At 41.5% G+C, this 17,104-nt stretch overlaps 1 protein-coding gene across 4 annotated transcripts in view; it reads right to left on the reverse strand.

Moving 5' to 3' along the window:
- Window positions 1-392: 392 nt before the first annotated feature.
- The window catches only part of Arhgap18 (Rho GTPase activating protein 18), a 172,493-nt gene continuing 155,781 nt past the window's right edge, over window positions 393-17,104 (reverse strand). For all 4 annotated transcript variants that reach the window (XM_005389189.2, XM_005389187.2, XM_005389190.2 and 1 more), the window contains 3 exons: window positions 7,269-7,393; window positions 3,442-3,503; window positions 393-2,199 (listed from right to left, as the gene is read on the reverse strand). In XM_005389189.2, the coding sequence (XP_005389246.1) occupies window positions 2,108-2,199; window positions 3,442-3,503; window positions 7,269-7,393 (279 nt within the window). In that variant the 3' untranslated portion in view covers window positions 393-2,107. The remainder of the gene's footprint in view (window positions 2,200-3,441; window positions 3,504-7,268; window positions 7,394-17,104) is intronic.

A 17,104-nucleotide genomic window follows, 5' to 3' on the forward strand; every position in this document is an offset into this window, starting at 1 on the left:
CCACTTTTACCAGCAACTCCTGTAAGAGTTAAAAGATTCAAGAGTCAAAGCAAATATGTTATTTTTCCACCTCATTTAAATAACAACAAATGTTCACTAAGATCTAAAACTTGCTGGGGAAAAAACAAAAAACAACACAGTAAAAATATTTATGTTAATACCAGAACATTTACATACAAGGCTCAGTACTATCAAATGGCTCCATCTAGAAGGTTTGTGTGTTTTTTTTTTTAATTTAAATGCAATGTTGTTCAATGCAAAATCTTTGGTTATGAGCTCGGGAAAGAATTCAAAATGGCATCTTCATTTTTCTAACTTTTAGCATCAAAAACTTCTTGTGTTGTCTGCCCCAGTCCCTGGCTAGGTGTAAGGATGGTGAAAATTAGATGGTATATGCTTTAGAAAGTCATTTATTTAAACCATTACATTCACTCCTGGAGTCGCTCAGCCCTAACATTTTTTTTAAACTTTTATATTCTTTTCATCAAACCATCAATAAAAGTTCTGCTAAAAAAGAAAATACATATTGTTAAAATGAGAAACAGAACACAGTTTGGAAAGCCCTAAAAAATAGAAATCTATACCAGGAAAGCCCTCAGGGAAGGAAGTTTCTCTCACATACCTTTCAAATTAAATCTTAGGGTGAAACAGGGACAATAGAAGTAAATATGGCTTATGATAACATACTTCCTTTGTCAATTAGAAATATTAAGAAAGTAGACTCATCAACACACAGGATTAAAAATAATAATTCCATAAATTTAGAAAAAAGTATTTAATTATAAAATGTCATTAAATAAAAAAGCAATGGCACAAATCACCAACAAGTTATTGAAGTGATCATATCCATAGGCTGCTCTTGTAATTAAATGCTAAAAATTTATGACTGTTCCCATTAACGGCATTTTGACTACTAATTAGACTGACAGCAAGAGCTTCTGAGAATGTAATTTTTCCCGAAGAACTACTAAAAGTATCATAAACACAGTTGGCACGGCATTCATTTACATCACCTTTTATTTACTGTACTCTAACCTCATAAAATATTTAACATTTCTCTTATTTACAGTACAGAGGCTTACCTCTTGTCACGGCGTGGTTTAGCCATTAAAACCCCTGGGAATAGTTCTTTCAACAGTTTAATAAGTGTACGGACTATTTAAAATAAGTACACAAACCAAAGCTTGTTCACATGACTATTTATACCCAGATTAACTCTGCCAGTAGACTTGTTTAGGACAAAAATATTTAAAAACCCTGCTTTAATATATTCTCCAGCCATTACCAGATTATATTCTGATGCTGATATGACAAGGACGACAGCCAGCTAGGACTGTTTAAATAAGCTTTGCAAGAGTGCACCCTGCGTGAAATAATTTGGCTTTCACTCTCTGGTTATTGGTATTTTCAGTTATTCCACATGGGTGTGTTTTATTTATTCATAGTATTTAAGAATTTAATGGTTTGGTGATAATTGGCAGTTTCTGGTGGTTTATTTCCTTGGTCTTGGATATAGCTCTGTGCAAATATGTCAGATGAACTGAAAAAATGCAAATCATCACCTATGATACAGAAGCAAGGTGTTATTTGGATAAATGACCCAAAGACATGAATACCAACACTCTACAATGACATAAATACTTCACAATTAGGTCTATTTTAACATCTGCTGGCTTCATAACTTGACAAACCTTGTATCTGTTAGCTTTTTTGGATTAAAAAGCCAGCCATGTTGAGGAAAGACAGATCTGAAGAGGTACAAAAGGATATGCTACAGAATATTTGACTTGGGGAGAAAAAAAGTGGGTAGAAAATATACTTTCATATTAGAAAACAACTGTCACAACTGGGTGCATTTTACAGAGTATACGAAAACAGTCCCAAGCTAAGGAAGCCCCTTTCCTATCGAGAAATTTGTTTTCTACTATCAATTTATTAACATAGTTCTGGCAGCAGCCCACGGGTGTACATTTTTAAGGCTTGAGGTGTCACTTTTTAATAGTTGGGTAGAGTTGAATAGTAAGAGTCCCGCCATTTCTTTTATTTACACTCTCGACCCAGCAAGAATTATTTCAGAAGTCTTTGCAGTTATCTGCGCTGCTGTCTTCTACGACAGCTTTGACTTTATGACCCATTCGGCGTTCGGGTTGAGCTGGTATAAGTCCTGCATGTAAGTGTCCTCGTCGAGGCAGCGCTCCCCTGCAGAAGAGAAGTGCTGTCAGTTTAACACAGCGGGCAGACAAGGGTGTGACTTCAAACGGAAGCCTAACAGTTTCACTCTTAAATCTTAGACTTCAAAATATGTCCTGCCCTTTCCCGATTCCCAGAACAATATTTGAAGACTTGGCCAAAATACTGGGAAAGTGCACTTGATAATCTTTCTCTACATAGGTTTCAAATTAAGAAGCTGAAGATTCCTTGTATGGATTTTTAATGCTTATTTATAATGTTATTCTCCTTTATTAAGAATGACAACAGTTGTGAATTCACCTAGGAAAGCACATTCATTCCCAAGATCTGATAATAAAATGAAATCAAATATATTAATAAACCTTTACTAATTAATTTAACAATTCCAGATTTCTCCTGGAGTTATGGCTTATTTAGCTTTCAAAAATGAGCTGGGTAGCAAAGCTCGGGAGGACAAAGAGGGAAACGGCAAGTTCAAGGCCAGCCTGAGCAACACAGCAAAACCGCATCTCTGCAAAGAAGCAGATCCTCACTCTCCTGTATTCAGCTTTAAGTACTTACCAACATTTTTAAGTTCCACAAAAAAATTCCACAACACTTCTGCAAATTATTTTCAATGACGATTTGGGATTAAATATCATTTCGTTTATTTCTTAATAATGTCACCCTTAACCATTTGCAAGAGTCAAGAAAAGATGGTTACTTTAAATTTTTTAAAAAACATGAATAAGACCCATGGTAATTACAAAAGGGGAAAATATAGAATATAGTCAAAATGAATTCGTCTGTCTTATTTCCTGAATTATGAATGTGTGTATATTCCTAAAATGTAGGAAATAACCGTAATGCATAATTCTTACTTTTACGAAAAATACAGTATCTAGTTATTATTTCTTAAAGAAAGTGTTATCGTATCTTAAATTACCTCAACTACTTCCTCCAGTATGCTGTGACACAACAGGACAAAAACAAAAGAAGTTTTTAGCCACTGCCATCTTGACCATTCTAGAAATTATTGCTATTCTAGGGCACCTGCCTTTCCTGAGGTTGAATGTACTATAGATGGCATTTATACAGAACCAGCTCAAATAGCCCTGAAGAGAAAGGTCAGGCCATCAAAAAAAAAATCCATATATTCAGTGACTGTCTGAAAAGCATGTTATATTATTTTTTCTACCAAAGATATAAGTAACCGCCCATGGCAATGTCAAATCAGCACTTGAAATGCAGAGAGAAAAAAAAATGACTTACCAATATTTCCTCCAATTTCATACAAAAAAACTTCTCCTTTCTTTAGGGTTTGGGCAACCCCACTAAGAAGGACAAAACACACTGATTAGCATGTCATCAAATAACATGCAAGTAAATCACTTAAACATGCACAGGGAATTCTGGCTGCTACAGAAAATTCATAACTTAGACACATTGTAATTATCCACGCATTTGTATTTTCCCATCTGTTAAATGTGCCGAATAGGTAATAAAAATGTCACACCTGTAAATTAAAATAAACAAATGGAATCATGCATCTCAAGGCAAAATAGTAAATCACTCTCTAAATTTGTAAAATTGAAAAGAAAAGTTAATGCAACACTAACGGCCAGTGGCGTTATTAATGTGATTATCCACTCTGCACACTGCCTCCCTGCACGAAGCGTTTGTCTCGGGCAGCTGTGCTGACGATGCTCACGTGTGCAAGGTGGGCGCAAAGACGCCCGTCCTCCGCGTGCTGGCCATTCTAACGGGACAGGCTCACGTGCTTGGCAAGGTGTAAGTAATCCTTTCAAGTAAGCTGCAATTATAAATTTATACTCCTCAAACAACAAACTCATTACCTTAAAGAAGTGCTGAGTATCTGAGGGGAAAGATGTACTGACACCGATTTGGATTTTACATGGTGGGTATTAAAATTCTGCAATCTACGCCACAAAAACTGAATATTTTTAGTTTTATGTATCAGTAAAAATTTTTTTAAAAAATAAAATCACTAGGAAAAAAGAATGAACTCTTTAGAACACCGGGTTCAAACATAGAGAATGGGAGTATTCAGTGATTTTCAAATTTTTTGGTGGAAGAGTTACGTGAGGGGCTTGCTAAAAATTCAGAAATGGAGCTCTAGAACTTCCAGCAGTTCTAGAGTGAACGCTGAGTGCCTGGTCTTGGTAGGCTCTACAGCGGAGGGTGGTGTGTGGGAAGTTTGTAGACTGCTGCGGACACACTCTGGAATTGAGAAGGGAAAACGCGGTCTAACTCTCCCCCAAGCAGTACAGCAGCCGCTCCTCTCACCGGCCCCCGGGTGCTCCTCTGCCTGTCCCATTTCCGTAAACCCCACCCATCCTTTGCACACCCATGCACTCAGGTGTGCAATGCCTTCATGCTGAAGCTGCCCTGCTGCACTGTGTCCTTACTGACAGTAAGGACAATTTCCACACACGGGGATGCTTATTTTCTTTAAGTCAAATGAGGTAATAATTACTTTTTATTTATGCTACACAAGTGAGTATAGGCAGACAATGTAGCTATCAAAAACCAAACTGAACGTTATGAACTCTTCATTTAAAGAATCTATGCAGATATAGTGTTGCTCTGAGATTGATTCTCAAGTATTTGTATTCTTATTCCACTTCATAAAAACCTGAACTGGGTCTTTTGGGGCCTGCAAGCTTTTGCATCATGCTAATCAACAAATTCGTTAGTATTGAGAAGGCATAAACCCTTTATCAAAGACTAGTGAGTAATGTGCAATTTAGTGCACTTATTTTCCATCACTCATGGGCTCTTTGGCTTCAGATGAAAAAGTGGAAAAGAATAAAGGTGAAAGGAACTAAAGTTCCAGCTGCCCCAATGCAGATGCAATATAAATGAGAAGCACAAGAATATGGTGAAAGAAAAGAGACGTTTAAATATTCACTTACTATGTGACCGGGACAGTGCTATGAACTTCATGGTTATTTCCCAAGTTCACTAGCACAGGACTGTAAGGAAGGCCCAGTGATAGTCCACTCTTACAAATGAAGCGCTGGGGCTTAAATGATAAAAACTAGCCTAAGGTGAAGTGCATATAGCTAGCATATATGTCTCTAGCATCCTAAGCATATGGAAACAGCCTGTGAATTGGAGGAAAAGGGAAGCTTGCCAGACTTCTCTTAGATGGAAGAGAGGGGAGATAGAAGAAGGGATACTGCTCCAAGGAGTAGCAAATACTTAATAAAAGCACCATGAGCAGAAAGCCCCAATATGAAGGAGGGCAATGGTCACAAAGCTAGTGCTTTCTATAACAATATAACAACAAATGTTTTATGCTGTACCCTAAACATTAAAGTCAGAGTTGAATACATTGTTACAACTTCAGAGTCATAGCTTATCAGCAAACTGGGGCTGGGGGACAAATGGTGCACAGGGTCCCGGAAGTAAATCCTGTGTAAATCAAAACTATGTCCACCTTGACAGAGTTGCTCATGTCTAACATAGGCTTCAGGACCACATTCTGGGAGGGGAGGGGACATCATCCCTAAAAAGAAGACGTGCAAAAGTTGGTACCTACTGAACAGGGGCAGGAGTAGAGAGGACAGGGACAAGTTCACTGAAGCTGACACATTCTTTGAGGAGCAAAGATGTCCAAGAAATCCCGACTGCTTCCAGGGTTCCACTCTGACACATTCAACTGCCCCAGGACTTAACCCTACAAAATCCCATCTACCCCCAGAACCTGTGCTTCCAGTGTAAAAGGTGATCCAAGACCACAGATTCAGAATTCCAGCTCCACCACACACAAGAAGGATGTGGCCTGGCAGGTCTTAGTTTTCTTATCAGTGGAACAGAAGCAAGACTACTGTGCTTACTTGTACCTTGTGACTGTAAGGTAATTGTATGCGGGTTATTAGCAGTAAGCCTGCTTCCCATTTTACTGCCATCTATGAGCTGAGAGAGACAGCCCTTCTTCCAATCTATAAACCCTGAGGGAAGGCACTTTAAAATTTACACTGCTTACGCCTTCCGGAGGGTCTTCCATGGAGCAGAAACAGATTCAATAGCTGGGGTACTTGTATAAAAATGCGAGATGCTTTTGACAAAGAACTTCACTGAAGCTTCTCCATGTTAGGATGAGGGGATTAAGTTCAAAGAAAGACAAAAAATAGATGATTCAGAAAGTGAGGTGCTCCTGTTCCAGACTGCTTTTCTTTGTAAAAAAGTTTGTAGAAGTGGGAAGTGGCATTAAAATATTATTTCAGCCACAAATAAGAATTTACAGTGCAAAACTGAAGACCCGTATGTTTATTAGGACCTGTAAAATTCAAGGAAAGATGTACTGGAAAGTGCACACAGAAGGGCAGTGACAGGGAGCACCAAGGGCCTTCAAAGATGCTCAGATGCATCGGCCCCAAAACGGACTTGCAGGGTTGGATTGGGGGCCCCTGATGAGGTTGGCTCGTTCTCCCCTATGATGTCAGAGATAAGGACACTCCATTCTTCATACTTTCTGTTTTTCAAGTGGAACTTTTTTTTTTAATCTTTTGTTTTTTTGAGACAGGGTCTTGCTATGCAGTTCAGGCTGGCCTGGAGCTCACTCTGTAGCCCAGGCTGGCCTCGAACTAAAAAAGATCCTCCTGACTCAGCCTCCCAAGTGCTGGGATTACAGGTGCATGCCACCACACCCGGTACTAAAGTGGAACATCTTTTTCATTACATTTCATACAAAAAATTCAGTCTTTGTTTTAACCCCATTATGTCCTCATTCATAATTTTCCTAACAGCCTGTACACAAGTCCTTCTCCGAATCCACATATTCTGGGAGGATGACCAAGTGGTCTCCTATGCCCAGCCCTTTGTTACCCCAAGGAAGGGACTACCCCAGTCTGCTGAAAACAGACTCCACTTAAACTCAGACTACTTCAGTGAACTAAACGCATCCCAACAGCCTGTTGGATCTCTTCTCTTCTGCTGGGAAGACAAATTTTTAAGGACTTCACATCATCCAGAGTTTAAAAAAATAAAAAGGAGAGGAGGAGAAAAATTTACAAAGAGGAGAGAGCAGGTGAGTTATCCCATAGAATAATGAAAACAAAACCGGCGGATACCTTTCTTGGCTGAGAAATCTGGCAAGCACATCACTGGCTTTTAGTTCTTCAGTTAGCTGTATTGCCATGGAAACTTTGGAAAGATGGGGCGCTTGCACGCGGATCACTCCCTGAGGAACGTCAGCCTGCAAAGCAATAATGACACTGGAAGAAAGCTGGCGGTAGCTGGAACGTGAGTGCTATACAGTGCATTATATGGTAAGTGTGCTTAACTACTACGTATTTTACTTCCCTGCATAAAAACCTTAACTACTGTATAATGCAATTTGCTAAATTACATCAAACCTCAAATATCCTCCTAATGGTGATAGGGGAACTTTATAATGCCTATGCAGTAATGCTTAATTATTTTTAAAGATGTAAAGAATGACAGCAATAACCATTACTGCCATATTAAGTGCTGATTTCTGAGTATTATCTACTAGAGGGTACTTCTTCATGTAGCAATTTATGAAACTAAATCAGAAAACAACCACTCTATATGCTATCGCTATGTGTGTATCTGAAAAATCTTCCCACATACTCACATTCCCTCCCCAATTTTTGTTCCCAAGTGTCTAAAAAGAAATAAAAGAAAGACTTGAGTGGTATCTGTTCTTCACTTGGTCCTTGGGCCTATACTTTTAACTTTATCCTGATCAATTCTAAGTCCTTTGGTCAGGGATGGGAAGAAGATTTTATGGATTTGGAGATATCACTGAAAGGGTTTTATATCTGCAATATCAAAATATCAGCTATGGCATCTGAAATATTAAGCTTAATTAATTCCTAAAAGGCTCTACTGAAACAAATACTAATTTAGCATTTAAACCATATGTCTTAAGCAGACTTTAGAACAGCATGCACAAATTATGTTTAAAGATAATTCTCTAAATTTTACAAATATCCCATTTAACTCAACCAAAATTTACTACGCATTACCAAGTACTAATTAGCATGCTAGATCTACTTACCTAGGAGGTAAAACACAAGTTCTTTATTACCCAATCTTAATTTTATCACAATATCACTCTTAATGTATGTGGTCTTAAATTGCTTTTGTTTAGTATAAAGCACATATATACCATAGACGCCATTCATTTAATCTCACTCAAAGTTCAACAGAAATAATACACCTTAAGAAGTGAAAAGCATAAAAATAAGGGACCCCCCCACACACAAAGGCTTAAGACTGTTCTCAGGAACATGAGAGCTAGCAAGCGGGACTAGCAAAGAAAAGCAACACCGGAGAGGGTGCCCGCTCTGAACGACGTCCAGACCCGAGTCCCACTTCATCTCTGAGTCCATCCTGGAGCCTCGGCTTGATGTTTCGACTTCTATGTCCCAGGTCATGTAATCTGGCCTGATTACTTTAGTCTCTGACTTTGACCTTGGCCTTAGGACGGAAGCATAATTTGCCTTTGTCATGATTCTGACAGATTACACTCCTGGCTAACGCACTGGAAAACGAGCTGCTTCCTACGGTGGACAAAGCATTTCCTGTGGTAGTGTTGCTATTTTTACTTCTTTCAGAGCCATTATTAAGTCAATAGTGTCACAAAACTCTGGGGCTATCAGAACTCCTCCTGTGGGGCGGATCTAGCTCATTTCCTACCCTGGCCATTCTGCCCGCTCACCCAGCCTCAGCTGTTTTCTTCACTGGAAGAAGAAAACAACACACTGGTACTGACAATTTTAATATCAGAGTAAACAAGCAGCAACACTTGAAGCACTGCCCCATCCCTCTTCCTTGTAAAGGCAACAAATTCCCTTAGTTTATTATTACAATGCATAGGATCTGGAACGCAAGTTAGAGTTTGCAGATAGCTGTGTATTTTATGCTGATTTTAAATCAGGAACCCCTGCTTAGGACAGTGTCAAAGGATCTCACATGTTAGATTTTGTCTAAAGAAAGTAATAGTAACAAAATTTTTCCCATAATTACATCTTACCCAACCCCAGGATATCTAAAAGGCTGTCGACTCTATACTGGGATTTAAGGTGACTAGAATGTAAGCTTTTCTACATGGTAGGTCCATAATAGATGAGTTACAAAACTGAAATGACTCCGAAAAGTAGATAAGATTGGAAGGTCAGGGATATGGCAGCCTCAGTGTGCCCCTGGCCTTGTTTCTCACTCCTCCTTTTAGTGTATTCTCCTGTTTGTATTTCTTTTAAAAGGCCAGCCAAATTCACTATGTACACAGGGTGTGTATATTCCCCTCCCCTTCTGGATATGTCTCCCCACTATCCAGGATTGAAGGTTTAACTCCAATTCCATGCAATCTTCCCTTTCATGGTCTACAGGGTCAAAAGAAATGGCTTCCACTGGATCTCACTGAGAGCGGAGATCCTACCATAGTATTCCTGTATTCTAGTTCCGTGCCTCTATGCAAGTCATCTGTAGCCACAACTTAGTGGCAACTGATTAAATGAATCACTCAATCACTCAATCACCTTTTACCCCAATGGTAAAAGGTGAACGATAGTAAAAAGTTCTCTAGAATAAAAGAAAGTATACCAATATGCATGTCTTATTGACCAAAAAAAAGTCTTTACACATAGCGTCTACAAGAAACAAAGTGTCATGGTAGTCTCCCCGGTACAGAGAAAAGAGGAAGAGAAAAGGAATGAAAAGAATTAAAGATGCTGCAAGAGATAATTCAGTCATTTTCTCCTGCAGGAAGGCACCTGCGGAGAGTGTAGCCCCTCTCCTTACCTGAAAGTTCTCAAGAAGAGCCAAGGGCCTCTACTGACTGACCTGAGCACAGCCTCCCCTGTAAATAAGCTCGGGATCACAACCTTGCCGAGTGTAGCCAGCTCCCTCATAAAACACAGTACAGCACTCAGTGTGCCGTCAGGACTTCTGAGAGCGAGCCTCCCCTAACACACAAATCCAGACAATGCCCTGGGGTGTGGCTCAATGGTAGAGTATGGGCTCATGTGCATGTGGGTGAATCCCCAGCAGCACCACAAAAGAAAAAAGAAAAATCAACCGTGATAGGAATTTAAAAGGAAGAGTCCAGGTTCTAGCTTCTGCAGGCAATGGAGGGCTCTCCTGGATATGTGTAACGGTAGGGGCTGACACAATGGGGCACAGGCGTGAGCTCTGGCCAACAGAGGCAGTAACATGGGCATTCTCCCATAACTTCCTTATGGGTGTGGGTTAAAATATTTCCCACATCCCTTTCCTTCCATAAGCAGAGGATGAAGCTAAGCCAGTTCAGATCCAAGGGTTAATATGCCCCAAGCCACTAGAAATCTTGGCTTGTTTCACACAGGGTGTACACCAGTGCCATTGAAAAATCTCTCATTATGCTGACAATGCATATGGTGTCTGCCTAGATTGACTGTTCACATTCCCTTGTAAGCAGAGAACTTGTATTCAAACAGGGTGTGTGCGTGTCTACCACATAAAAACAAGTCCCAGTTTGTTTAATGTTTGACCCCACCCACAATGTCCCAACTATATAGAGACTGAGATCCAATATGACTTTGGGGAAGGAGTTTAGCTAGGAGATGTAACGGTAAAGATGGAGTTTAAAAGTGGTTTCTGGACTTGTTTCTCTGCCGAGTACATTGACAAGGAAGCCCAAATGATAGTCACATAAGGATGATAAACAATAAATGATGCCAAACTCTCATTTAAATGGTGTATGACAACTACCACCAAGCTCCAGAATCAGGCCGTATCAAACAGGAACACTATTAGCATCTCAATGACACTGAGCTATCAAGCTTTGAAAAGACACAGTAGGCCTGATCATTAAACCAAACAGCCCATTCCTAAGCCATAATAAATATCTGAGTCTGGGGGGGCGGGGATTTAGCTCAGTGGCACAGTGCCTGCCTGGCAAGTGCAAGGTCATGAGTTCGATTCCCAGTACCAGAAAAAAAAAAAAAAAACAATAAATATCTGAGACTGTACAAAGATCACCGTTGTGACCTTCTGACTTCATGTTTTCTGGCTGAACAGCTGTGACACTGCCCCTTGCCTATCGGGGGGATAGGGTGGCATACTTGGAAACTTGGGCTATATGGTTTATGGCAGGACTGGAGAACTATTTAACACCCCATTAAAGATTAGTCACCAAAGACTTTAAACTTAAAAAATGCTCATTTCTCTTACAATTAACTGTTACAAATCTCACAGGTTTTATATACTGAACTAAGATATATTTCTTAAAATCTAATTTTGTTTCTCATATTTGCTTAAACAAACAACGATTTTATTATTTTTACATTAGGTGTAGCATTGCTCATGTTTTTGCCCTCTAGAAGTTTAATGTCAGACTTTTGAAAGATACATTAATTTCTTCTTTTTCATTAAAGCCTTATTTAAATGTAAAGCTGACATTTTTAATGCCTCAGAAAACTTTTAATCTTTAAAAGGGCAAATTGGAAGTACAGCTTTCTCAAAAAGGCAGCCAGATATAATGCTTTAGAAAATTAAAGGAGGATATTTTAGTAAGGTATCTTAAATTAAAACGGTACAGTCACCCCAGTATGAAGGAACAACACTAATGCCAGGGGACAGTGATATGGAAGGGTGACAACCCTGTGTCTACATTCTGATGATAATTGGACTTTTGATATCAAAAGGCCTTAAACTTTTATCCAACCCACAGATCAAAAGTACTTAAAAGGCAGTAGGCCTTGAATAACTCCTACCATTAATAAGCGTTTAATTTCCAATGAAACGAGATGGTGTTTTTCTCTTTAAATATGGTGTTTTCTGCACTATTCAAAGTCAGGGGGTGTGTTAAGAAGAAATAAGGGTCAGTGCTTGATATTGTAATTTGATTTTCCATACGGGCTCCTAAGTAAACCCAGGGACTGTTCACAGATGCAAGGCTAGTTCCTGAAATAGTATCTGTGGCAATGCTCAGGAGGAAGAGCCGCTAAATGAAACCAGAGGTGGGGTTCTGAGTACAGTCGTGGTTACGAGCCTGCAAACCCAGACCGGGAAGGACACAACCTACACCCACCGCAGCCAGGTAGCGACAGATTTCCTGCCAAAAACCTTAAAATGTTATGAGATCATTCTGGAAGTTTAAGTCACATCAACTGTCTCAAAGTCCTTCAGTTCCCCCACTGCAAGTTAAGCCTGGGACACTGGGTCATCTGGAGTTAATACAAAAGTGAACTGAACGGTGAGAACTTCTGTTTCCAGGCCCAGTGTGATCAGACATGAACTGCGTGGTACATTTCAGCCCTTCGGGTAGCAGCCCCTGTGCCCATGTGTGCTAAAGAATGCACGGCTTCCCTGTTGGAAGTCAACTCGAATGGCAAAAGAAAGGCCATATACACCAAAGTCCAGGGTGGATTTCAAAGCCTGAAAGGTCCCGCTATCATAAATAAATTCTCAAACAGCACCAACACCTTCATGAGACAGAGATACAACCTGAGATAACTATGGGACACAATGGGATGTCTGTTATTTCCTTAGTAATAGGTGTAGGGAATAGAATGACACTAGATCAGAAAAATGCACTTGTGGGTGATGCTGGGGTTCATATACTACTTCTACTTCTGTGTGTGTTAGAAAAATCCACAGTATAATTAAACTCGTATGTGTACATACAGCAAGGTGGGGGAGAAAAGGATTACTTTCACTTTACAGTTTTTCTGTAATGCACAGGCTTAGGCCCGGGCAAGGGAGTTTGACTAACAGAGTTCAAATAATGGTATAGAAATGGTTGTTTTGGGTTCTAAATAATATTAGAGATGTTTCTATTGCAAATTCTGGTTAACCATCACTGTCATCCTATCCTATCATTTTATAAAAATAAAAATTAGAGTCCAGAGAGATAAAATGACGGTTTCACACACTGGTGACAGTGCTAGATCTATACCTCAAACCTGACGACCTCTGGTGTATGATGGGCATGTATGTGGCTGTGCGTGTGTGTAACCCACACAAGGTAAAGACTATCAAAAAAGGGTTATTTTTAATGATCTATGAGTTTATTTCCCCATTTTTTTTTCCTCCTGGTGTAAGAAAAAGACACATTAGTATTTAAGAATATCCATATTTGTACCAAACAATTAATATGCTACAGTCGTTAAAAACATTTGTCTTATTAGGTAAATTGAGTGTGTCTTACAACCTGGCTGAAGCTATTAATTTACCTAGTCAAGCATACATTCATAATATGAGTGCCCAATTATGTGTAGTTAGCTTTCATAGCATACAAAGTGGTTTTAAAAATATTACCTTCACAAATTCTCATATCTGCATTCCCGTCTTTCACTCTCCCATCCCCGACAACCTGGCTTTCTCCGTCCACGGTCACTCCCAGGGCTTTGGAACAGTCATGAGTGACTGCCAAGAGCAAGCCCCGCAGGCCTTTATCCAGTGTCACCCTCCACTTCTGTGCGGCTGAGGACTAACTCAGGTTCTGTTGCTTAGTTTGCTCTTCCTGCCTGGCCTTCCAAGACAATCACATCCTTTAACTTTCCCTTCCGCCTTATTGCGTCTTAGCCTCTTCAGCCGGTGCTTTTACCCTCTTCATCGGCCCGGGACAGTGGTGTGCCACGATTTTTGCCTTTTTATTCTCCCTGTCCTGCTCCTGTAATACGAAACTCTGCGGTTCGGCCCCAGGCTCCAGGCTAATCCCAAAGGCACATTCCACCCCGGCTGCCCCACGGCCTCCATTCCTGGCCCTGTGGCCAATTCCCGCACAGGCAGGTCTCCCCAAGATGTCAAAAACGGACCTATATTTCAAGTTTGTTCCTTCTGCGCCATTCTTTTACTTGGTGATCAAATCACCTCGGCAAATTTCAGGAAGTACACCACCCCCCACCCCCCGCGTCCACACTCCCACAGCTAGCCGCTGTCCCCGTCGGGCAAACCGTTCCTCCTCAGTTAATGTTTCCATCACTAACTGGGCTTTGGTCCAGCCCAGGACTCTTCTCAAAGCTATGTGCAAAACATATTTTATAGCCGCAGTAAATCACTTCATTCTATGGCCATCTAGAAGCTCAGGGTTTTATTATACATACTTCGAAAGGGGTTTTTTTGTGTGTGTGTTGCTCTCGTTCTTGTTTTGGTTTGTAATGTGGAGGATGATGGCACAGAATCCATGGATTTAAACTCACATAGATTTGGTTTTGAATTCCTGGCTCTACCATTTCAGATGTAGAAACCCTTAAGGTTGTTGATCCACACTTTGCTCCTATGAAAAAAAATGAGAGACAGGCACGGTGGTGCACGCCTCTAATCCCATCACTTGGGAGGCTGAGGCAGGAGGATCTCTATGAGTTTAAGGCAAGCCTGGGCTACAGAGTGAGTTCAAGGCCAGCCCGAAGTACATCATGAAACTGTATCTCAAAAAGACGAGAGAGAGAGAGAGAGAGAGAGAGAGAGAGAGAGAGAGAGAGAGAGAGAGAATACACTCTAACTAGTCTTCCACAAATCCTAAATGAGATAATGTCTATAAAATGTTTAGGATCATACCACACTGACCTCTCGCAAACAGTTAAGAAACATCACAGTTATTCTTCACAAATACAGCAGGGTATTATTCACTGAATTGCAACTTCCTTTCTCACACAAGGACATGGGCATCTTCAGATGAAGGGAACTTGTATGTTCTCATGTTTCGTTGTACGCATCTATCGTGACATATTTAGCTGGCCACCTGTGCTCTTTTGGCTTACATCTATGTGGGCCAGTGTAAAGAACGGCACAGTTTTCAGGCCTGTGCCGCCCGTGCCTGCCTTTCCTGACGTGTACACGCCCATCAGTAGTGGGAATACTCAGCCCCTCCTTGCGCTCTTCCTCCCCTACCACCACAGAGGGTGCTCTGAAGTGCAGACACACTCACACACTCCTGACCTTTCAGCAGTTCTGCATCACACACGGTATGGAAGCTTGGCCCCCCCTTGAGCCTGGCTGCCCACTGCCCCTGCCTTTCTGCACCTCACCAGCCATCAGCCCACCTTCCCGCCCAGCCTGCCCACTGAGACGTCTGACGGGCACCGCACCCTGCACAGCCCTACATTGCAGTCATGACCCTTCCTATCCAAGCCAACCTGCCAATTTCTCGAGCCTCTCAGTCACTTTTTACTCTTTCTCTTACAAGTCATATCACTTCCCAAAAGAAATGCCAATGCTTCTAACTTTAAAAAAATATCCAGAACCCAATCACTTCTCCACTTCCAACGGACGCGCTGGCCTGAGCCACCGTCATTTCTCAGCCTGATGTAAGAACTTCCCAAGTAGTTTCCCTCTTTCTACCTTGTGCTCCTACAGTTGATCTGAAACACGCCAGCTCACAGGGCCATTTTAAATGTAATACAGGCTTTCAGGCCTTTTCTCCAAACCCTGCAGCGACTCCATGACCCCAGGGAGAACTCGGACTCCGCAGGGTGCTCTAGGCGGCCCTGTGCGACTCTGCCCTTGCTCCGCTGACCTTTCATTGTTTGCCCCCCTGGCTAGTTTCACTCCAGCCCACTCCTTATTAGGCTGCAAATACCCCAAGCAATTTCCTGCCTAAAGCCTTTACAGGACTCTTCCCTCAGCCCGGAATGAGCTTCCGGATACAAAGGCAGCTCAGCTCCCTGTCCTCCCTCATGCTTTGCTCATGTGAGTAATGCCCAGACTATCCAAGTCAACACCACAAGCACATGCACGCCGAACCCTTTGCTATCTTTATTATTTTTAAAGCACTGGCCACATGCTAGCATTCTATGTAGTTTACTTATTATAGTTAGACTTAAAGAATTTAAACTCTATAGGAGAAGTGATCCTTCTGTTTTAGTCAGTGGATATTTGAAGTGCCCAATAACGATGCCTAGCACACAGTAGGCTCACATCAAGTAACACGCAGGAAAAATAAACCACCCCAGAGAGCATCTGGCCCAGTTTTACATAGTATATTCAAGTGATTTGGAAGACAGAAGCAAAAAAGCCAAGCAAGAAGTCAGAGTGAGGGCTGGGCATTTAGCTCAGCGGCACAGCACCTGCCTGGCAAGCGCAAGGTTGTGAGTTCGATTCCTGGTACTGGAGAAAAACAAAACAAACAAACAAAAAGAAGTCAGAGTGAGCGGGTGGCCCACGTCGCACCCACAAGGGCCAGGGGAGCCTCAGAGCTGAGCCACTGCGATCCTGTGCAGAAGCAGGCCCTCTGCCGCCGAGGACTTCGGGTGCCCCACAGCCTGATAGTATAAGACGACAAACCTGGCTTTTATATTCAGTCTTGTTTTCAAATTCTGGCAAGTGACAGAAACTTACACAGAAAATAATTCTGACTATCATACTTAGTGACCACAGAGCTACAGTATTTGGATTCATCTTTACACTTGCTGGTAACTTTTTTGTGTGCATATTCTTCTCTTGACTAAAATGATGCCAACTTGAACAATAAACTTGGGAAACTGGTAAAAATGATTCAAGGCAAATGAGAGGTCAGCCAGGCCCCGCCATGGGCTTTGATGCGCCTCAGGCCAGATCTCTGCTTCCAGGGATGCCGGGATAACAGCTATGTGTTTCCCATTTCTCAGCTGGACTTCCCGGGCAAGGACCCCTGATGCAGCTTCCTGTCTCCAGCCCCACCGTATCTGGGGTCAGGCCTCCCCTGCACACCTCCCGGAACTCTGAGCTACATCCCGAAGGAGGCACACCCACCTCTGGCTTCACCCACTGAATCCCAACCCCCAGGCTGGGGGCTCAGCGTACAGATTCAGTAGCATTTTGTTCAGTGAAGAACTGAATTGCACGGAAAAAAAGAACCAAAACTCAGAGGCAAAGTTAGAGTGTATACGTGCAAAAACCCCTGAGATTGAAATTCAAGGCCTGATACTGCAGCTTTTAAACAGGGCAGAGGTAATTCTCAGCCCAGCTCCTGTCGAAT

Source organism: Chinchilla lanigera, unplaced genomic scaffold (genome assembly GCF_000276665.1).
Source record: "Chinchilla lanigera isolate Chin_1 unplaced genomic scaffold, ChiLan1.0 scaffold00035, whole genome shotgun sequence".
Lineage (NCBI taxonomy): Eukaryota > Metazoa > Chordata > Mammalia > Rodentia > Chinchillidae > Chinchilla > Chinchilla lanigera.